At 39.7% G+C, this 23,609-nt stretch overlaps 1 protein-coding gene across 3 annotated transcripts in view; it reads left to right on the plus strand.

Moving 5' to 3' along the window:
- bcas3 (BCAS3 microtubule associated cell migration factor) overlaps positions 1-23,609 on the plus strand; it is a 319,739-nt gene that overhangs the window by 13,766 nt on the left and 282,364 nt on the right. For all 3 annotated transcript variants that reach the window (XM_082502293.1, XM_082502294.1, XM_082502295.1), the window contains exons 6-11: positions 91-172; positions 3,979-4,051; positions 17,713-17,820; positions 17,905-17,981; positions 21,993-22,069; positions 22,668-22,751. In XM_082502293.1, the coding sequence (XP_082358419.1) occupies positions 91-172; positions 3,979-4,051; positions 17,713-17,820; positions 17,905-17,981; positions 21,993-22,069; positions 22,668-22,751 (501 nt within the window). The remainder of the gene's footprint in view (positions 1-90; positions 173-3,978; positions 4,052-17,712; positions 17,821-17,904; positions 17,982-21,992; positions 22,070-22,667; positions 22,752-23,609) is intronic.

Below are 23,609 nucleotides of genomic sequence, written 5' to 3' on the forward strand. Positions count from 1 at the left end.
GTCTGTACTACTGAGTAAAAATACCTCTTTTATTGTGCTGATTTGTGAACTTCTCTTACTTTCAAGTCTAATATATGTTTTTTTTTTCAGCTGGCAGGAGAAGCTCAAGAGCTTTTCTCAGTGCGACACGGTCCAGTGCGAGCTGCTCGCATTCTGCCAGCTCCTCATAACAGTGAGTATTTTCAGTACCGTTACTTGAGTATGATATGCACCTACCTGCAGTTAAGCACATATTGCATATTCTTGCTTGAATAATTATACAGTAGTGATGACATGATTATACAGCATTAAAACCATCGCCAGGTGAAGTTGACAACATTTGTTGTCAGTTCTTTTATCGGTGCTGCTGAGAAACATTTCTGCTGAGGAAACACAGAAAAACAAACACAGCAGGTGTCAGTATTTTTCACATCTCTGCTATAAGGGTAGAGATGGGTTCCTTTAGTTATTTTTATAAGGTATTAGCTTGTTGGCAGGATCTTTTGGGTAATGTGCTGTGGGATTTGTATTTTGTGCACAGGCTATTTATGGTGTTTTGCAGTGTGCAGCCCACATTGGCTGGTAGAGGAGGCTGCTACTGTCATGGAGCGTCTTTGCTTTCAAAGGCTGTTTAAGTCTACAACAGTGTTCAGCTGTGTATTACTCATCAAAAGTAACATCTGCATTGATATCAGGACCTTAGGTTTCATAAACACACTGCATGATTGAAATTATGAGATGGTCAATGTTTTCCATCCATCAGTGATTGTAATGCTGTTGATCATTATGTAGCTTTCTTTATGGTATCAGTGGTATTAAAGTTCCACATCTACATATCTGTGTCAGAAGAAGCTGCATTCAACTGTGAAACACAAGCTTTTATACCTTGTAGTAGATAAAATCTCAGCTCGTGTTGTGCCACCTTCAGATGCTGTCTGAGATTTTTTTTAACAGTAAATGTCTCTTCTGAAACCACACAGGGATGTGGAGGAAGTTCATTTAAACATTTTTCCTTTGCAAGTCTCCTGAAGTGTCTTTTCAGCATAATTCGGAAATGTCTGTCCTGGAAAAAAAAACTCTGGTTAACTTGATTTCAGCATCCAAGGTCAACACTTAAAATTAAATTTTGGATGGCCTATTGTAATGTAGTTTTGGGTTGTGGGCATTTTAAGTGGTGCTATATCATTAAAATTAAAGAGTGCTCCTTGGTTCCTCATCCTAATGTTGTCGTAAATCTATGATTACTGTTAGCCCACTCTCAGTCAGTAGTCCATATTACTAGTAATGCAGGCATTGGTGTCCTTTTGTCATGAAGAGTTTAGCCAAACAAAGGGTATCCCAAGTGCATTTTGATCAAATTTGAGTGTTGTATTTGCGTTAGTATTATGTCATTAATGTAACACACGGGCCGCGGTAATCTGACAAGGATGATTGCTACAAAATGATGCCACAGAAAATCTTCTTTTAGCAAACATTGAAAAAGAATCATTGTTCATTATTAATGATGATTTTTGGATACCTTTATTTCAGAAAAGTTAGTGAATATTATTATTTTTTTTAAAAAGGAAGTAGAAAGAAAAACATTTTCGTCCACTCATCCAATTCAGGGTCTTGAGCTGGAGCCTGACATGGGGCCACAGGCGTGGTACGCCCTGAACAGGTTGCCAGTTTGTTGCAGGGCAACAATAGAAAGCTCGTAGTGCTTAATGTAAAAGCTGAGATCACACAGACCACAGTGGCTGCTTCAACCTGAGATGAACTTTAAGTACAGCAAGGAAACCACATAGAAACTGCAGTCTGGCATCTGAAGCGATCAAACAGCACCTGAATAACACTCTGTAGCTTCACCAAGTGACGTGTGAAATGCTTCCATATCCACCACCTGGATGCATGCACATGCATAATTAGTGCGTTGTAGTGTAAATTCCTCAAGGACAAAAAACAGACTGGCACGCGGAGCCTCCTGCATAGACCCCCTCTCTTACTATCTGATAGGGAGATTTCCGTCACTCACCCTAAAGTTGACTCGCAGATTTGGAAAGTGTAATAGAAGCTTTCAAAATCAGCATTTTGTGATTTACATTACTCACAATTTGCTTTTATGAGTAATGTAGTGTGGTCCAAATGAAAATTACAATGCAGGAGGAAAATGAGAATTTTTGTGAATCAGTATATTGAACAGTACTTTCAGATTCATTTCTTTTTGGAAGGAAACATTTCCCATGATGTTCTGTGAATGCACGTTTGATCTGCTTACCTAATGCTGTTTTATATGACCTGAATTACAAACAGCGTTAAAGCATTTCATTTCATTTGTAATGTAAGTGAAATAGTCCCAGTAATGACAAACAAATGTGGCACTGGTTCCACTCATGGAAGGTTGAATGCAGTATTAATTGCAGTTCACATATTCTCAAAGTCATGGTGCAAATGGTCGACTTGTTCCACTGATGAGACTCTTTACAGACATGACGTTTAAATTTAATCCCTGCAGGTGTCAATCGGTTCTGTGAAAGATGGTTTGTGGCTTTTTTTTTTCCGGTGAGAAAATCGTCTTTGGGCTCTCCGTCTATGTTGCAGTCTTTTGGCAGATTTCAACAACACACAATGGCAGCTTTTGAGGAGTGCTGGAAGTGGATAAAAGCAAACCACAGTAATAAGAAGCAGCAGATAGCCCCGACACATGAGGGGAGTAATTCTCTCAGCAGAAAATAAATATGAATTGTACCACTGCAGGGAAGGACACTGATTGTAATCTGTTAGGGTGCAAACAGTGTTGCACTGTGGCGAGCCATTAAAAGGCCAATTGTCTGGGATATGAGGCTGTGGGTGGGTGGACTCGTAAAGCCCTGAAAATAGGTGTTGATTATAATAAGGAAAGGTTCCTCCTTCCTGGAATAGAGAAGGAAAAGCTGGTTTTCCAAAGGAAGTAAACGCGTTTATCCACATCTCGTTTACGAGCTGTGATCTTTTGTTGTTTTGGAAAATGAAGCAATGACTTCTCTGTCTGACAACAAATGAGCATTGAGGAGATACTTTGTGAATGCTCTCTGGTCTTCATGCTAGAGGAAATGCCATGCAGTTTAATATGTAGCCTGATGTTTCGGGCGATGTCATAGTATTATTTAAACATACACTTACTTGTTTCTGTTACTATTCATTGCAATATTAATCAAATCAAAGTTGCTCTATGCATCTTCCCAGAATGTTTTCTTTTTTTAGTTAAATGTGCCATTCACCAAGTCTCCAAGGAGCATATTTATGTTCGGGCTCAATATCTTGACTGATGACAGAAACATGAAAGGAGAGAAGGATCCTGTTGGTAGTGTTAAAGGCTGGTACGGAAGGCACGTTTGCTCTCATGCCATACCACAGGAACTTGGGCTGATTACAGTCAACCCTCAAATTACAGTCCTCTAAAGGGTAACATCTTCTTCAGTCTAAGCACCCCCATCCACTCAGTCCCCTTATCCTTTGCCAAACTTCAAAAATGAGACAATTAGGGAAAATATGGGATCAGAAATACTTAATGCAGCATGATTTCTCTTCATTTTTCACATGCCCACTGGACTTTGCATTTTCAGTAAGATTTCTCCATCATTTTTGAGTTTTGTTAACTTTTTTTTGGAGGAACAAAAATGTTTGGTTTTTTTTTTTTAAATTATTTTACATCAAGCTTCATTTATTCTTTTAGCTCAAATTTACAGTAGAAAATCAGTAGAGACTAGCAAACAAAGTCTTTAAATTAAGTGATTCCATGTTTTGGATGGAAAAAAAAAATCTCCATTTATCAAAAAATATTTTGCAACCATAATTGGATTATGGGGCAACCATAGTAATGTAATCAGCACGTTTCCTGCCATGGTAATAGCCTGCCTGTTGTATGAGGGTGGGGAGTGCTCGAGCCCTCACATGTTTGGTAAAGAATGTCTCTCTTTGTTGTGTGCAGATTCTGCTGTTTCTCATCTGGCTCTTCCTCTGACTCCTCTTCCTCCTCAGGTCCTGTAAAGCTGGACAGTTTTGCTGACAAGAGGCCCCTCCTTGGGGTCTGCAAGAGCACGGGGTCCTCTGGGTGAGTTCAGGCTTCGTTATAAAACTGACATCACTTCCTGTCGGTCACCCATAAACTGCAATGCAAAATAGTGACTTTGCTTCCCCTCTGTTTATAAGTGATGAATTATAGATTCACATCTTTCTGCTATAATGTTGTGCTATTCTGTGCGATAAGTGACTGACAGCTTAACTAGTGGAGGGGCAAAAAATGATGTTCTATAATGTTGTCTTAAACTTAAAGACTAGATGGCCGTTAAGCTCTGTCTTTGCCTAGTAAAGACAGGCATCTACTTTCTAATTAAAAGTGCACTTACTGGAAAGTGAGAAACTAAAGCAACCTGTGTCTCATGGGATTTAGCCGTCCTTTCTTTAAAACCTGCCAATAGTGTTTTACTTTCGGTGATGTTATGAAGGACAACAAATGCTCCATCTGAAAGTCATTTTTAAAAATAAGAGGCATCAAAGGACACCCAACATTTTGTTACGAACCCTTCACATGCAACTTGAGGTGAGCCACTCATGTGGGCTTAGTGACTATTAGTGGCAGTGTGGCTGGAATGCGAGCAGTACCTGAATGCCCCACAGGCTGGGAGAAGGGTGATGGAGCAGATGTGCAGAAGCCTGGGATTGTTAGGGTTAGGCCTGGGAATGTCATGTCTTTGTTTAGTGCAAGAAAACTTACTTCAAAAGTGACAGACCCCGAGGCATCTTGCACTCCCTTCTCTATACCCAGTTTGTGCCCTCCCTTCTTCCCCCCTCTTCCACTTACTTATGCTGCTCTTCCAGAGCAACACAAAATTTAACTCAATATATCCTCCCCAGGAAATGAAATAAGGAAGTCTGTCTTCAGCTGGGTCTCGATGGAGACCACCTTCTTGATGTTTTCCAGGAACTGCCGCCACTGTCTCTCTGACGCCATTGCCATTGCTTCTGCTTTTCCTATGTCCTCACTGACACTGAGACAGGCAGCGTTTTGACGGTTTGGCAAATCACCCAGGCGTCGTTCAACACTAATGCTGAAAACATGTACTGTGTTGAAAAGCAGAAACCCTGACCTCTGGCTGAATGGCACAGCCTGGTCCTTCCCTCTACAGAAGTGCTCGGTAAATAACACTTTGGTCAAAGACAAGAAGGAAAAAAGCTTCCGGGTGCGGCGCTGTACTTTCCATCGGGCCTGTTCATAAACTTACTAAGGTCCTCGCACAATTTTTAGCATATAATCATTTTGAAATAACAGCTTTTGTTAACCACCAAAAAGGATGCCGTCCTGACACTTAAATGGAAAACAGATTGGACTCTTGGCTGCTATAGCAGTGCTGGTTTAGAAGTCGGTTCAGTCAGCTCTAGGCTTAGATTACAAGATTTGCAAATTAAAGGAAAACCAGAGAAGGGAAAAAGCATGTGTGCTAAAGCGCTGTACTTGTGGATTTCCAGCCAGGCACACTCAACATAATTTTATCAATGGAAAGGATTATATGTAAAGTCCAAACAATGTAAGGATCCAGTGATTTTCTTGACAGTAAAGCTACATATGCGTCCCTTTCACTTTGTACCAGTGCCAGAGGGCTTTAGGAATTAGTAAAGACTGCTGGTGCCCTTGCAGACCTTGGTGTGTACGTCTGCTCACATTTCTGGAAAAGATTTAAGTTTCCTTCCCTTTCTAGCTGTTGTTATTATTTTCAGTCGTTTTAATTACATCCACAGGTATTAGTATTCTCAAAGTGATCCTCAGTGAAATTTTATGGGAAAGACCAAGGCGACTTAACTGTTTGCGGGTGTTTGAGTGCACACATATCTTGGGCAAAAGTTCAGTGATGAATAAGTGTGCTTTGTTCTCTGGAGTGACATTTCCAACCTCCATCTACCCCCTCACAACATCTCCACATGCCGAGAGGATGTGGTCCCCTCAATATAGACTTCTTTCACCATCAGAATTAATACTGCACGGGCTATTTCTAGACTCTAGTTAATACACATGGATGAACAGTCACTACTGAGGCCATGGACAGGCTTTTTTGAAGGGTTGTACAGTATGTCAAACAGTAAACAGTGTTCTACATCCTGAATGCCCACCTCAAGCGGCCCTTTTATTATATTGTTTTTTAAAAAGAGCGCCAATTTCAAAAGGCGGATGCATTGCACCACTGCTTACTCCTCTTGTGCGTCACTGCTGAGTGTTTTTCTTCTAAAAAAAAAAAAAAGCTACACACTAGGCTGTGTAGGTTATTTATTTATATTACAAATAAGTATTTTTATGTGTTGCTGATGGGGCTGAAAATGTCTGGTAGTGATGTTAGAACAACAGAATCATCAGTTCACTTTAAATCTATAATTGTCAGTTGACAGCTAACTTGATTGAGAGATATTTTTTTTAATTATTTTGTTTTTTAAATCTATAAAATGGTGTATTTTGTTTTTACTTGATATACAAAAATTAAACATGATAATAATACTTAGACAATAAATGCATTAGTACCTAGAGGCACGACACGGATGGATTTTAGTGCCACTATAGACGTGTCCATGTGTCGTATACATTGCGTGCTTACGCCTTTGAAGGACAGATGGTTAAAAGCTTTCCTAACAAAAAGCCCTTAAATGGCGGGTGAGGTAATCGAAGGAACAACAGTGAGCATACACCCAAGACGTCAATCAAAGAGACTAGAGTCTGTGTATCACACGTGGTTATTAAAAGTCATTCAAAGTTGTTTTTTAAAAAAAAATTGATGTTATTGTTATTGGTTACAGCTTAATTAGCCAACAGAAGCACTTAGTTAGGGGCTTGGAAAAAAAAAATCATGGTCTGTTTTAGAAGTGACCTTTTCATGACATTAGCCACATGTCCATTTTTATGGTTACCAAGGCAACATTTTCCTCATCTAATATGATCGGTTGATCACATTAGTCTGCTGTTCAGAGACAACGTGCACAACACACATGACCCTAAGTAGTCACCTTCATAAATATGGCTCCTTTTAACCCTATTTAAGCGATTGACCAGTGTTTCCTGTTGAGATTGGGCAAGCAAATAAGCCATGCTTGCACAATAAATGTGAAAAACACATTGACAAATGGATATAGTTTTCATCTTTAAATGTTGAGGCATCAAACTATGCAAATTATCGGTGCAAGCTGATGTGCTTTGATTTCAGTTTCTACTACCTAACTCTAATTTCCCATAAGTCATAAGGTGCTGTTTCGTGGTGCAGTGTTACTTTAAAAACAAACCTAAAAAGCTACACAGAGGGTTGGGTGAAGCGTGCCTCCTCCCACCACTCACACTGACAGTAAGTGCCATGCAAAATCCAAAGTAAATGTACAGCAAACACAATTTCATCCTCCTGCACATTTGCATTTAATCTGCTTTAAATCCTTTAGTGAAATATCACAGGTTATTAACTACATGGTTGGAGGCAACAAATTCCACTTAGCCCACACAAACACTTTTGATGGCAAAAGCCCATTGAAGCACTAAGCACTAAGTGTTTCAGTGCATTTTCATGACAGGTTTTGCTCTGTGCACCGGATGTATCCTTTTTCTAAAGTGTATTAAATGGAAATCGTGAAGCATTTGTATAAAACAAGCCACCAGATTAAGGGATTTGGAGAAGTGATGCTTTTTATCCACCATGAGGTTATGGTATTCTTCACTGTCACACCATGACCATGCGCACAAACGTGCTGTCCAATCTTAGCTGGAGGGTGGATGCTGCCGTGAACGTATTTAATTTGTCCTGCATCAAAATTGCGGTAAAGCTGTATCAATTATGTTCAAGATGATCGGAGTATTTAGACACCGTGTCAGCCCAGAGGACAATCCACAGTCCTCCTTGTGCCCTGGCTGGCAAAATTGGCCTTCAATTTGTGGAAAGGAATGTCATGTTCTCCACTGAGAAAACCATTTTGATCACATTGTTCCCTGACACTTTTGTCATGCTCCTGCGTGGAAATGAGAGTAGCTGTAATCTGTTCTTTCACTTCCCCTTTTTCGTTGCCCCACATGTGGACACACATACGTACTTGTGCAGTGCATAGGCAGAGCTCAGGGGCTCAGGCTTCACTGTGGAACGTTTATTTTGACTTCCATGTCTGCTTTATGTCTGTCGAAAATGTGTTCTGCCTCGCCAGTTTTCCTCCTTCAAATAGGAAGTCAGATTATACTCAGTAGTACTGGAAGTGGTGCATATAAACACAGCCGACAGGCTGAATGATTAGTAATGACTTTTCAAACTTTTACCACAGCTTCATTCTTTAAGCCAGGCCCCTGTGGTCAAAGCAATTAATATTTTATTTTACTAAAGTTTAAACTTTTCCTTTCCTCTAGATTGAAGTATATTGCAATACTATTGTAATTTTCTCCAGATGTTAACTGTTAAGTAACACCCACTGTTGGAGGGCTCGCTATCAGTCTTAGATTAAGGCTTAACTGGGCAAAAATAATCAGATGCCTTTTTATGGCTGTAAGTAATGAAGTTATGAAGTTGGGGAAGTCTCATCTCTACCGATATTTAAAAGAGGTCCAAAAATGACTTTACTTTGAAGCTTCCCTGAGATGTTGGAGGAGACATACTTTCTGATTACATAATCCAATTAGAAGATAACAAAAATTGCATCCATGATAAACATGGGGCTGTAGAGATGGCAATCTCCATCCACCACTTCTGCCCAGGCTTAAATATACTAATAACGACTGAGTGGCATAATCTTTCATTTCATTTCATTTATTTATTCATTTTCAGGCACAACAAATACCTATATTGAACATAAAATACACAAAACAAAAAACAAAACTTGCCTGAAAAAGGAGTGGGACGAAGAAAACTTATTAAATCCCACCCCTATACTCACTCATCAACAAAAAAAAACAATAAACTTCCCGCAGCTACGCCCATCATTGCATACAGACCCATCAACAGCCCCGGGCAGATACAAGCATCTAAGCGGCAGCTCGCAACCAACAATTAGAGCCTTCATAACTGAATACAGAATATATAAATTATAAATTGCATTACCACAGGTAACAGGCAGTAATAACTACAAGTAACAGACACACATACATATACATACATATATATCTACACACACAAGTACATATATGTACATACATACGCACACTTTATTTTTTCTCTCCAGCATGTCCTTCCCTGCAGCCACCTTCTAGATTACTGTGAAATTTTGTACAGATATTTATGAATCCAATGATTTGGCTATGATTCCCTTTCCTGTACTACTTTTGGTAAGTGGGCATTGCACCAGCCACTATTACATCCCAATTGTGATGCATTTATATGCCTCCAGCAGCTCATTGTCACTCCCTTAACAGGAGTCCTGTGCCTTTATGACTAATAGGGCACACAGGCTTTTCTATTGGTCTATTGATTGCAGAACAACAAAGATTAAAAAGTTAATTATTACTTTTTGAGTTATTGCACTAAATATATTTTACTAAATGCTAGCAAGTAATTTTGTCTTTAGAGCTGATGAAATAGTCATGAAAAGTTTTGCTCTGAAAAATATAAAAGTTGAACACCGGCCTAAGTTGATACGTCACATTTCTTATATAGCTTTAAGATGTCAAAGCAGAAGAAAGAACTGCTGTATGACCAGATGTTTCTTGTGTCAAGTGCTTCCACTTAACATAGACAGAAAATTGGCACATGAGGTTAAAATGGGATCTAATGCAAGCCATGGTTTGGGTAATGAATATTAATACCCACTTCACTGCTGTCAAAGAAAGAATAAGCTGAATTTATTGGGTGCATATACATAAATCCCATGTTGATTTTTCCCCCATTGTTGTGCTTTTAATGTTACACATCTTTGAGTCACAAACTTGTAGGAGTTTTTTTAAAAATGTTTTGTAGCTAGTATAGTCAGATTTAATGGGTTTGTTATCTATTTAGCTGCACTTTTCACTCTAATGCAGTATGCTTTAACACATAAACACTAACAATGAGTAAAAGCCTGTACATGAATACACATGGACAAACACAGGGTAGTTTGTTTTCAAAATGCTGGCAATTATTCTTATTATTATGTGAAGTATTAAATAGTGGAGGAAATGTATTTCTGGCAGACATGGAGCTGTGGTTGAACTTTTTACCCTAATTACTTTCCTGCTAATGCCTCCAGCCTGCCGGAATCACTGTGGCTCCCCCAGGCCCCCAGTAGGCTCTGATGTGGCTAGTATTTGTGTGTGGAGAAGGGGAGCTCTGGGTTTCAGCAGAGAGCCAATAAGAGTCATAAGAGAAAACAAATAAGGAGGAGTAGAGAAAAAAACGTTGCACTGCAGTTTTTCTTTTCTTTCCCTTTGATTTCATAAATATAGAATTTTACATAAACTCATCATGGGGACAAATGTCATGGTAATTTGAGAGTTTTAATGATTTCTTTGAACTGTTAGAATTATTGTATGTATTGTTAATTTCTTTAGCTCCATACAGGGTCATAAGTATACATACAGGCTCAAATATATATACATATACACCCAATAACATTTTGTTAAGTGTCCCTTATCAAGTATGCTTTTGGTAGCCATTGACAATTTTCTGGTGTAATTCTAGCGGGTTATTTGACCACTCTTTTTGCCAGAATTGGTAGAGTTCATTGGACTGGTTGGGAACTGGTTTGGGAACGCCATTCTAGAAGCTTAGTGTTAGTCTGCTTTACCCCTGTAAAGACCAGTTTTGATGTGTTTTTGGAATCATTCTCACGTTGGACCACCCAGTTGTATGGTTTAAGCCATCAAGCTGTTGATTTGAAGTGAAATTAAGGAATTTGGAGGCAGTCCTCTTGCAATGTACCAGTACCACTGGCAAAACAGCATAATGCTACCACCACCATGCTGGACAGTTGGTACTATGTTCTTCTGTTTGAAGCTTCACCTTCACCTTCAAACATACCTCTTGTCATTGTGGCCAGATGGGTCAATCTTTGTCTTCTCTGTAAATAAAATGTCCTTTCCAGAAGGCATTTGGCTTGGTCATATGGGCAGCTGCAATTTTCAGTTGAGCTTTAAGGTGTTGATTTTCGACTTGGTCAAGTAAAACTCACTTTGGACTGGAAAGAGAAAAACTACAAAAACGGAAACTGCAAGTTGTAATCATCCATGATCTTGATCACTAACGAGAATAAGCTTTGGCCTTGTCAAATTAAAAGACACTGTGGAACCTTCAGCATGAATAATTAAAAGTTTTAAGTGTATGTATATGTTCGAGCCGGTATGTGTACTTGACCATGTGTAAATGAGAGAAAATCCTAAATAAATTCAAATTGTGCACCCATTTCTTCTTTTTTTTAAAAGTCATATTTAAAGTCATAAACTTCTGACTACAACTGTAAATGGGGTGCGTATGCAGGTGGAGGCTAGTGCAAGTCTTATGCTAGTCCAAGATTTTGGTTGAGATACAATAGGCCAAAAATTTTTTATATTGTTTTCCAAATTTTTTGTGAACTAGAACATTCGAGGCTGTTCCTACACCACCACTACTCTCTGAATAGTGGAAAATACAAATTTCTTGTAATTTAAAATAATTTTTTGCACATTTGATAATATCTCATTTAAATATCTGTACATCAAATAACATGTCTTAGTCGTGCTAGCTTAAAAACATGACATATGTGAGACTAGGAAAAATCAGTGATTGCCCAGTGATTACATAAAATCTTTTTGCATTTGATAATTGATTACAAGCAGTCACCCAAAGGCTGAGTGTACAACACCCTCTGCTTGACCACTTTGGATGACAACACAATTGTGCAGGTCGACTGGTGGCGGGACTGGTTGGTCTCCAACTCCAATACATCTTTGGCATATTTAAATGCATCGTTCATGAAAGCTTGTAATGCAAACAGTAATTTTCTTAATGGAAGCAAACAGCTGGACATTTTTTAAAAGATATCTAAATTAAAATTCATCCAAATTTACCTGTAATTCTTTTCCTTTACAACAACAGCAGTGGAAACTGTAGCTTCTAAGAGAGTTTATTGTCAAGAACACTTTTCTATCTTGCCTAGAATAAACGTCTGAGGAGAGCTCTGAGTACTTGTTCAGTGTTGGCATAAACTGCTGTCTGTTGGCAATGCTGATCCTAAATTTCTGGTTTTAATATTGAAAAGTGAGATTACGATTCCCATTCCTCAGAAGTTTTACAGTCTGCAGTTGGAGCATCAGAGTTCTATCTTTCAGCAGAAGCAGACTCAGCTTCCCAAACCGAGCTTGTATTTGTGTAGCATTTCCACACTATGTAATTGTCGTCTATATTTGGGGAGCTTGTAAAACTTTGCAGCAGTAGGAAATGTGGTGAAGTCCCTTCCTTGTAAATTAATTTATTTGCCTTCTTTTTAATTCCTTCTATGGCTTCCATCTTATGCTTTCTACAGTCACATGAAATCTTGTGGTTTGGATCTCCCGGTTTAAGTTCACATTCATGGAAAGACGTGTGCAGATTGCCTCAAAGGAAAAGTGACAGATGTCAGTATGTTTAATCCAGGAGGAAGTAATGACACAATAATAAGACACGTGCCATCCATAATAGCCCCTAATGACCGTTGTAAACCGTTGTGTATCTAAAATTAAAATGCATGCTTATAAATGTGGCACTGTGCAGAGTAGTAGAAGACAAAAATGACCCAAGCAGCCAGCATTTACTGTAAGACCATCTGAAATAGTTATGCATTCAGCAAGTCTGCCCTGTACTTGTTTTATGCCCACAGCAATTTAAATTCAGAAAATTCTGGACCGTCCCAAACTGACCGCAACTCAAGTCTTACAATTTCTATGTGGTTGATCTTCCTAGCCTACAGGTGCTCGTACTGTAGTTTCAATGGTGACACTATTTTTTTTCAAAGAAGTTACATTTCTTAAGGACTAAAATGCTATTTTAAATATACAATCATAGAAACATTGGTAAATTGGTTGCTGTGCCATTCTTCCCCAGACTAAAAGCCTTGGCGATCATGTTGACATTTTTGGTTTAAAATACCTCAGCGACTTTGCTGTGACATTAAATGTAGATGTTCCCAATGCTCCCCAGAGAACAAATACTGTTCGACTGTGTTCATCCCCTAACTTTTCACTCGGTTTCACAAGAAGGACACAGCGTGTCTGAGGCTGGCATTCTGGTTGGAACATAAAAATACTAAAGTTTGACACTCAAGTCCTCCAAGATACAAGGTCCTCTTTATGCCATCGTATCCCACAACAGACGAATTTAACAGAAATGTAGTTTCTCTCTCTCTAACCATGTTCTGTTGTCATTTTGCCGTTTTCAAGTTCTGTATCTGACAAGCCCTTTACATTTTCTCCTTCATTTTTGGAGTAGCTTCTTGTCCTGTCACAGGAAGTAAATGAGCCAAGCCCCTTTTCCTCCATCTCCCTCATTTTATATCCTTTCAGACCCAAGGGCCAGTTTGAGTAATAGTAATTGACACATTGATCTAATAGGGCCATCATAATAGGCCTGTTACTGAGCTGGGCAATGGTGCTCGGCGTCACCTTAACATGTGCAAGGACTGACATCCCGCCATGATCCATAATGATAATTGTGATTTAGCCTTGCTTTCAACCTACGCCCCAGTGTCCCCGGCATCAGGAAATCTTATTACATATGACCCCACATTGCCTCCATTAGAACTAGGTCATTTGTTAAAATACTGCAAAAGCAAAACAATTGAACCCTGTGCCATTTTGATTCTATAACAGTGGGTTATCATTGTCCCTTTGAATCAATTCCAGGGGCCCATTTTTCGGGATAGAGCTTTGAATTGGATTGATCGGACTCTGATAATGCTGAAATCAATGATGCAGCCGCCTGAAAGTAAATTATCGTTGAGCGAAATTTTCGGATTAATCTTAATGCCAGTATTCTTGATTGGTATTGGTCGCTGTACTTGCAGGGCGAGCACCATTGAAATGTTGACGGAGACATTAACTGTCAGGATGGAAAAATGAAACGGGGATTCTTAGAAACTTTTTCCACGGCACATCTTCTGTCTTCCTAAAGGGGCAGGAGCCACTGGAGGGACGAACACACTTGGATTAGCTGGGTTAGCATCCAGGCAGAAAAACACAGTCCACACTTAGTCTTGAGACAGTGTTTAAAATCTAGGCTTAGGTTGTGACCCAACTTCTCACTTGGCGCCTTTGCTGTTTAGCTTCGGAAATATACAAAAGAACGTTAGTATGTACCTGTGTGTATAAATGTTTGTGCGTAAGCGTGTGTGGATGTGTAACACATAATGTTCCCTTAGAGTTTCACTCTTGTATCAGTCATCAAGATAGTTGCTGGGTATTGTTGCAGCAGTTATTTCATTTTGCATCTCTGGGTGTGTGTTCCTCCCTTTGTTTGTGTTAAGGAAAAAAAAACGTGCATGTCAGATTTTAGTGCCTCTGATCTTACCTAACACATGTGCATTTGCGAGAGTGTGCGTGCATGTGTGTGTTAGCAGTGAGTGGTGAAGTCGTGTTTGTGTCTGTGCTGTCCAAGCTGATTTTTAAACAGATGTTGACAGAGTGTTCCACAGGATTGTGTTCCTAAAACACCACTTATGAAATAGGAAAACTTTACTTATTCCATATTTGGGAAATTCTGTTACTGCTACTATCTGCTTCTTACTGCTTCTGCTACTTTTACAGCTATTACTAGTTGTAAAGGATTAAGTGAAGCACCGTGGATACTTTCTGGGTGCACTGTATAACATAAAAAGAAGCTAAAGGCTAGACAAGTTTGTGAAAACATCATCTACATTTTTAATCTCTGCAGCACTCCAGCTTGTCATAATGAACAAGTTGTTGAGATTCTTCCATCTTTAACACATCTTCAACAAATATCAGTCTGCAGGATTTTTCAAGTTGAAATGATGGCCCAGTAGTCATGAGACATGTGAAACACTGCACAAATACAGCGAGAGTGTACATAAGAACCATGGAATCCAGGGTGGAAGAAATGAGAGAAGAGGAGGGCTGAAGAGAAGGCTGTTTGGGGTAAAGACAAGTTGGGTGCTCTATCACCAGGTCCATTAAGCACTTCCTGCATTGGAAAACGTGGTATGGATGGATTCAGAGTGCCAAAAGCATTGTGCCAAAAATGCGTCAGCCTTGTTTACTTAACTAAGACTAGAGTGATGAAGGTGTTGCTGCAGAAGAATCTAACAAAAAAATGCTGGATCAGTTCACACATAATAGACTGTTTGCTCAGATTTTGCCTTGATGCGTCTGCTCTGCCGTTCGGTAACAAGGTACGTTGGTCAATCAAATAAAGGGTGGGCATATTCCAAGGGCCTGTGCTTACAGAGACACATTTGATTATTGAATCTTTTTATTGCAACACACCAACATCACTGCAGTTTCTGGGCACCAGTGAAAGATCACAGCAAGGCTCTGAACTATTAACATTATATTTTCTACATCTATTCTAGTCTTGTGAACATTGTTTCCTTACTTTTCATCCAACAAAAAGGATGTTAGGCTCACCTGCAGTTGAACTTGGTGCTGATAGGTTGGTGTTAGGATGCTAACATCTAAACTGATGTGGTGGTTGTAGTGAACATTAGGATGTTAGCATTGCTAGTCATTGCGAACATGTTGCATGATTATTGGCTGTAAATTGTGTTGTTGTGATGCATCAACGCTCTCATATGAGTAAAGGGTTATAACAAATTGAAAGCCCTCGCTGGCTGTGACCCACTGATTCTCATAAACAGGCACTTTAGAGGTATCACACTCGATCCTGTTCCTTATCTGTAAATGGCTTTTTTGGGGTCTCCTGATAATGTCATGTATGTTTTCCATGGTTTGCCTTTGGTATATTACACAGTGGGTTTATTTTGTGCGATAGTTTTGAATCAGAGTGACAGACAAAGAAGAAAAGCAATAGTGAAGACTGGCACGGCAGACGGACCTTGACGCAGGAGTCGGTCAGAACAGGGTGTGCTGCTGGAATATTCAACGTGGCTGAGGTCATCTGTCTCTTGTAATGGATGAAGGTCTTTCCATAATGATGTCTTCATTTGAATAATGTCCAGATTTCCCTCGGTGGGAGTTGCTGTAACTTGGTAGTAGCTGTCTGCTGTTGAAGCCACTTCCTAATGGTGTCTTCCACTGGCTCTACTCATCAGTAAAGGGATGTTATCGATCATGTCGACTCTCCTTCTTCACCTAACTTTCACAATGTTGATATAATCAGTGCTAGTGTGCAGCTGTTTTTGTGCTTCTCTGTAACATGTTTTTAATTGTTTTGGTTTTTTTACTCCATTCAACAGAATTTGAAGTTTTATATCACACCGTTTCCCTTTAATCTGCCATGAAAGTCATTGTTATATTTTAGAATCACTGCCTTCCATTTGTCCAAAAAGTATCCATGCTGAGACTGATGAGGTATGTATCTACACTTAGTATGCACAAGCAGACTAAATGGACTGTTGAAAGCACTTCGTCCTATGGCTCAAAAAACAAAACTAACACTACAGTTCACCCCTGAATCCTCAGCCAACACGGCACCACAGGCCCTGCCAAGGTTGACAGAGAATGGAAGAGCAGTAGAGGCGTTCCTCGCAGAGACAGAGAAGGGGCACAAGGGACGGGGGGTAGTGGAGGGGAGTCTCTTGATTAAGATTTATGTCTAAATTTTCCTGTTCTAGCAGCCGTTGCCTGCTGTTGGATAAGCTCCCTTACACACCCCTCTTCTTTGCTGTGTTGATAGAAGGGCTTCTAGTAAATGTGTTTCATGACAAAGCATTTCCCCTTTTGCCCTTCATGTTACTCCCCTTTACTCTGGATTCCCAGAAGGTGCAGGGCAGTGGGACGTCGGGAAATCAAATACATTTTTGTGCTTCAAGTTTGTTTTCATACATTAATGCACGTAATCACAACGATTGTGTGATTGGTCTGTGAGCACTCCCAAAACACGCGTGACCTAAAGCTGACAACAGTGCCCGAATGCCTTCTGAGGAGCTCTGCTAACATGCTGCTCATGCTAAGCCTTCTGTGTAGTAATCCTGCAGCTTTGGATTATATAAGCCACCTATATTGGTTACTTTGAATCATGCATACGATGCTGGTCTCCCAAAAAGTAGATCTGTTTCGACAAGTTCAGTGATAAAGCCTTAAATGAAAAACTGACCACCAAAATCACAAAGTTAAAGTAGAAAACAGGACTTTTCATTCCTGCAGATGTAATTCTGTTAATTACCTGAAAACTCGTGTCTGTTGGAAACCTGTTAAACTGCACACACGCTGGAAGTGACTTCAGGCAAAATAACTATGGGCCATGAGAAGTGGGTGAGACCCATGATTGATGAGCGGATGATGAGACTACCAGTGAGAGAGAAGATTGTTGATTGACATATGACCTTGCTAGAGGGTCACCTAGGCAACCGCGATGAAGGGATGAATGGGACTGAAAGGTGAAAGAAAAGAAACCTACAGTTTTTGACAAAGCAGTAACTTTCATTGTACAAAGAATATCAGGTGTGTTTTGCTTTTTTTAAGCATGTTATTAGTGTGCTTTACTTTCCACAATTTAAAGTTTAGTTACAAATGGAAAAAGTGAAGCGTTTGGGTGAAAGTCTGAAGTCCCAGTGTTTTATCAGTGGTTACTAGATTATCAGTTCATAAAGTTTTCAAACACTTTAAAATTAATGGTGTTTAAAAATGTTGCCCTTTTTTTTTCTTTTCTCCAGGACGAGCCCCCCCTACTGCTGCGCTGACCTGTATTCCCTAAGGACGGGGGAAATGGTTAAATCAATTCAGTTCAAGACGCCTATCTATGACCTCCACTGCAACAAACAGTGAGTTTGGCTAAACAGAATAAGTAAATGCATTTAAAAAGACTTTTGTCATGTAGTCACATGAATGTTTTTTCCTTCTCACAGTATCCTTGTTGTGAGCCTGCAAGAGAAGATTGCAGCATTTGACAGCTGCACATTCACCAAGAAGTTCTTTGTTACAAGTAAGAATATTAAACACATGAGTCCTATAATGCTTATTTACTGCTCCAGGGGTAATTGTTCATATCGAACATGGCAAAAGTTTTAAATAATAAAGTTGGAAAAGAGTGGTTGTTCCGTTCTCTGGGTGCTCTGGTTTCTACTGCTGTGTATCAACTCGGCTCTAGCTGTGAGAACAGAGCTCACCTGGGATTGAGGTGAGCCGAGCGGCTGCACTAACCCAACATGAGGCAAATAAGTGTTGCTTTTTTCGACTGTGAATCATGCAAAGCTACTCTCTGAGAACGACAAGAAATGACAAACATTAAAATGCATAGAATACGTCTTCTTTCAGTTCTCTCAGCCTGCTACATAATCTGGCAAAAAAAGAGAGGGAGGTTTTAATAGGTTACAGAAATCAATTGCTTTTCACATCAAAAACAAGAATGATTGTTGTCACATGTGGCCTGTCATTATTTTATTGTAGAAATATGTATTTATCAAACACGGGGCCAAACCCCAGCCCTGTACTTTGTGTAGTAGCACAAACAAACAGTGCCAGTCACGTAAAATTCTTTCTTCAAACTTAATCTTTCCAAACATGATCAGCGAGTCTGTCATGCCCGCATCACACAACCCAAACAAATACAAGGCACATCATTGATTATAATACAAGCCACCAAGACCTGCTGGAGTGGAATCCTCTTAAGCATCGCATTGTGACTAAACTGCTTTTATCAAGACAAGATGGTGAGACCCTTCATTTGAAGCTCAGCACAGGAAAACTGTTTACGACACAGCCCTCGCATCCTCCCGGCTGTACCTGCCGTCTCTGCTCAGGGAGTCTGTGAAAGAAATGCCAGACTGTATTACAAGGCCATTGCTGTCTACTTAAGTCATTGACTGGAGTAAACTGACCTTACTGGCTGGCTTTAATGTGTCTCCTCTTTGTCTGCCTGCCTTCCCTATCAGCGTCTGGGCAGCAGGAAACCAAACATATTCAATAGTTATTAATCGTTTCTGAATGCAGGGGCCTCCTCTTCATAACATCGTTTGGTCTGTTTTGGCCATAAAAGCAGTAAACAAAGGGTCCTGTGATGTGGGGAGATCTGCTTTGGATGAGCAATTCTACCTCTGCATGTGCTCTTCTTCTCCAGGGATGTGATGGTGGGCATGTCATGTTTTCATGAGCACTTAGTGTTTGTCCCTTGTTTATGTTCTTGCTTTGCATCGAGTGGTGTGTGTGCTCCTAGCTGGTGCTTGCTCAGCCCCAGAAACTTTCTTTCCCCTCTGCTCAGTCCTGTTTGGCTTTTGAATGGGACGACTCACAATCGTAGTCCTTAATGTGTTTTTACAAAAAGTGCGTGTGGAAACGTTTGAGGATTCATAAACAAGACGACGACTACTTTTCACATGCGTTTGAAACCAAAAGTTTTCCCTTTCTGATAAAATGTGACTGGAAGCAAGTTTTCGAACTGTGTCCCTCAACGTTAGTCTTTAATTGACTTACTGTTTATCAGTCCTGGAAATTTTAAGTAAAACACACTTGGTCATGTGCTGCTGCCCTGACCTTCACATGTATGTCTTAATAATACTTTTGAGTTCATTGTTTCGTAAATGTTTCCGAGGCATTCAGGCCCAGCCTCAAACGTGATGCTGTCCACACACTGCTCATGGAAGTGTTTGGTGCTGCTATGCAGCTTTGTCGCAGACGTCTTTTCAAACACAAAGGTTGTCTTTTACAACCTGTGTTTGCATGCCACAGCAAAATTGGCGAGTACTGGTTTTCTTCATGTGTTCTTCTGTTAAAATTATTCCTGTTCTTTTTTGCCACTTTCAGGAAATTCACATTTTTTTGCTTGTAGCAGGTGAAGTCGCTTTACATTTTGAGAGTAGAGCTTCTGAATTTCCTCTATCGACAGTTTGTATTCAGTGTTCATTAGTTTGTGTTTCTATCTCTGTCACATTCAGCTTTTTCTTCTTCATCATGTTTTTTTTTTTTTTTTTTTTTTTTTTTTATAATTTATTTCCCCGAATCTGGGATTTTTTTTACTTGGGTTGAGCTCTTTTGAAATTGCTTGTACAAAATGTTTACTTTATGTGGGCACGTTAAAGATAATACTTAGATTTAGAGATGGATGTTTGTAGAAGCTTTTCAGCTAATTAGATTTCAGATGAGTCCTTTATTAATTTGAATCATAATAGTGGGATGAAGCAGCCAGCAGTCAAACATTTAGTGTAAAGCCAAAACGATGCAACAGCCATTCAAATATTTGACCTTAAAACCTGCATAAAAAATCCAGGCATGTGCATTATTGACCTCACGCACACTGACCAGGTGTGCTCGTGCACTTTTGGATTGCAAGAAAGTGATTTTTCACTTTCTTGTGAAAAGAGGAGTTTCAATTTTATTTAAACAACACCTGTTCAAAAGCATTTTTTATATTGTAATGTTAAATCTTTGTGGGATTTTTCAAATGTTGTTGTTTTTTTATGCAACAAATAGTTTAGACTGAGCATCTTGTGTCTCACAGAAAGGATTTTGCTGGCTTGGGTGAAAACCTGGCCTGTATGTTCAGGAAGGAAAAAGAACCTTCTAAAAACTGGGAGTATCGGAGAAGAAAGATCAGCCGATCCATCCATCAAGTCTTTTCCCTCTTCTGGTTTAGTCACATGCTCTCCACTCAGGATGTCAGACACTTTCTGTCTTGCTTGGCCTTGGAGGGGCAAAAAAACCTTCTCTGGCATCACCAGCAACCCTTGTGACTCACCTAAAACTCCCACCGACCCTCCTATCGGCTCCTTCCCCAACACAGTACACTAAAGCCTCCACCTCATCTGCTCCCTGAGCAATAAATTATTGTCAGCAAGCCATTTGCCCCACACCTCTGTGCACTTACATCAGCTAAGTGTGTTTGCATGTTTGTGCACGTGTGAGACAAACACCTACCTTTTTAAAAGATCATCACTGGATCAGCATTTTGCTGCTTTGTGTGTTTGCCATACTGGGAAGGAGAGACTGTCACTGTCTGTGTCTGCTTACATTTAAAGATATTTATGATGAAATCAATAATTTCTTCATTCTGTTTACGGGCACATGCAGGCCTGGTTTTGGTTGATTCTGTCTTGAAGAGCAAACTCCTGTCAGATATGGTATTGGTTAAAACACGTTCCACTTGTGCCAGTGTTTACTTCTACATCGATAAAAAGAGAAAAATATGCGATTTTAGCGTTTGTGAAGAGTTTTATTCGTCATTCAGCACTGGTTACTATTTTAATCTGTGATGACAACACACGTGTGTCATCCTGTTTGTGCGTTTGTATATATCCCCATAAGGGTTATTGTGTTGGTCAATCACCAGAGGAGCCATCTTCAATTTTATTGGGTACCAGTCTCCATTAGGTCATCCTGGGTGTACACACACACACACACACACACACACACACACACACACACACACACACATAGACACGTCAGCCTCATCAGACTCCCGTTTATTTTCCAAAACAAGAAACTCCCCACAAACACGCGGTTTAAGATGGTTTCAGACACTCTCCAGGGAGGAGTTCCTGTTTTATGGCAGACCTTCAGTCATGAGGTTACTTACCAAAGTAGCTTAAATAAGAGATTGTCTCAAAAAGGTATAGACTGTCTTAATAATGTCACTTGACCACACTTGTATTGATTAATTTGTGCAAAATCTTCTTACAAGTTGTAAAATTGGACTCAATTCTTCAATCAACATAATCCACACCACTCTAAATATTCTGTTTGACTGTAAGCCTGCTCTTATTGACAGTGAGATGAATCGTAAGTCTTTAAGTGGCAGGGACTGAACTGAAGCACCAGCTGTCTCCATTATTAGAAATTTATTAGTTAAAAAGGTAAATTGACCTGAAAAAAGCAGTAAAAGAGCATGAGTTGGTTTGTCTGCAATCCTGTTTTTCTTTGTTGTTTTTTTTTAGTTTATTTCATATCTGTTTCTGTATGTCTCTGTCCTCACTGTCTTATGGCCGTCATTGTGTCTTTCCAGGCTGCTATCCCTGCCCCGGCCCCAGCCTCAATCCAATAGCTCTGGGAAGCCGTTGGCTAGCCTATGCTGAGAACAAGGTAGTCTGCACATACACACATATTCATCCAGTGCAGAAGTGCCTTATCAGAGAAGCGACATATTTACAATCCAAAAAAATGCATTTTATCTATTTTCTGCCTCTTTAATCTGTCTGGATAAACAACTCATTCCAAGAAGAGTCCACTAGAGATGATAACATTTTGAAAATCAGCAGATGTACTGGAGTTTTCTGTTTAATGGGATTGTTAAGTATTTACAAAAACCAGAATGTTCTATTGTGCATCCTGTAATACTTTTAATGTGAAGTAGTGTTTTGGTGCTGGCCCACTCAAGTAATTGACAGATGGGGCTGCTGTTTGTGCCTACGGATTTTCAGAAATGACCAAATCTAGTTTTTCAAGAGTAATACTGGGACGGAGCTATTCCAGTGATATTGTATATGAAATTAATCAGAGCAGGCTGTTTGGTCGTGCAGCCTGTCTTTGACGACAAAACCAATTTCCTCTAAAGAGTGAAGAGGGAAACCTTTTAAATGCCTGCATCTGGGTTAATTCTCCCAAATTTACCTCTTCGTTCATCTCCCTCGGACGTCCGTTATACGTCTTGTGTTTATTAGTAAATCGACCTTTTTTCCAGTTGATAAGATGTCACCAGTCTCGTGGAGGAGCCTGTGGTGACAATGCACAGTCTTATACCGCCACAGTGATCAACGCTGCCAAAGTAAGTGATGTACAAACACACATTTAACTGTTTTTCTCTACATGTGTTATCGTTCTCTCTCATCGAGATTCTTAGGTTTTCTTCTTCTTCTTCCTCAAAAGTAAGTAAATAAAAAATCCTAATAAATAACATCCTAAATGGCATTCTCTAAAGCACTGTGTTCAGGAGAAGTACGCCGAATGTGTCACAGCTTTATTTATATATAGGTTTGAACATAAAAGAAATGCACAGGAGAACATGTCTGGCTATTATTTTTTTAAAGTGTATTTCAGATAAAAAACATTACATTATCTCCTCTCAAAGTCCATACACGCTCAGATTGGCATTCATGAGCTAAAATTTATGGTTCTAGATAGCGAATCAACTGAGACGTTGCTCTGGATTAATTATTAGATAGATGTGAGTTCTTATGAACATGTAAAACTACATTCAAAACTATACTCACGTTCTCACAATATGGCTGTAATCAGTCTGAACGTCCTACGGTAAGCTTGACACTCAGATAAAACGGCACAGAAGATGGTATTTCCAGCTCTGCCGGCACCATCTGTAAATGTGCTGACATTGGATCCACCTGTGCCGCCTGGCCGACTGTGGCTAAGCTTATGAGACACTTCATCAACCTGCTGATCTCCCGCTTCCCACTATAATCTGTTTCTCTTCATTGGTCTTGTTTCAGTCAGCATCATGGGGAAGTGGCTCTAAGATGGCTCACTAACAGCCAGCAGCGCTCTCTTTGATACCAGGTGAAATAAAATCCTGGGCCAATAAAGCAACTTGCTAACACGTGCAGACGAACTAGCTCCTCATATGGTTCTAGTCTGTTTCTCCACTTGGTCACAGAAGAAGGGCTAATTG

The sequence above is a fragment of the Aulonocara stuartgranti genome (assembly GCF_965226115.1).
Source record: "Aulonocara stuartgranti genome assembly, chromosome: 14".
Taxonomy (NCBI): Eukaryota; Metazoa; Chordata; class Actinopteri; order Cichliformes; family Cichlidae; genus Aulonocara; species Aulonocara stuartgranti.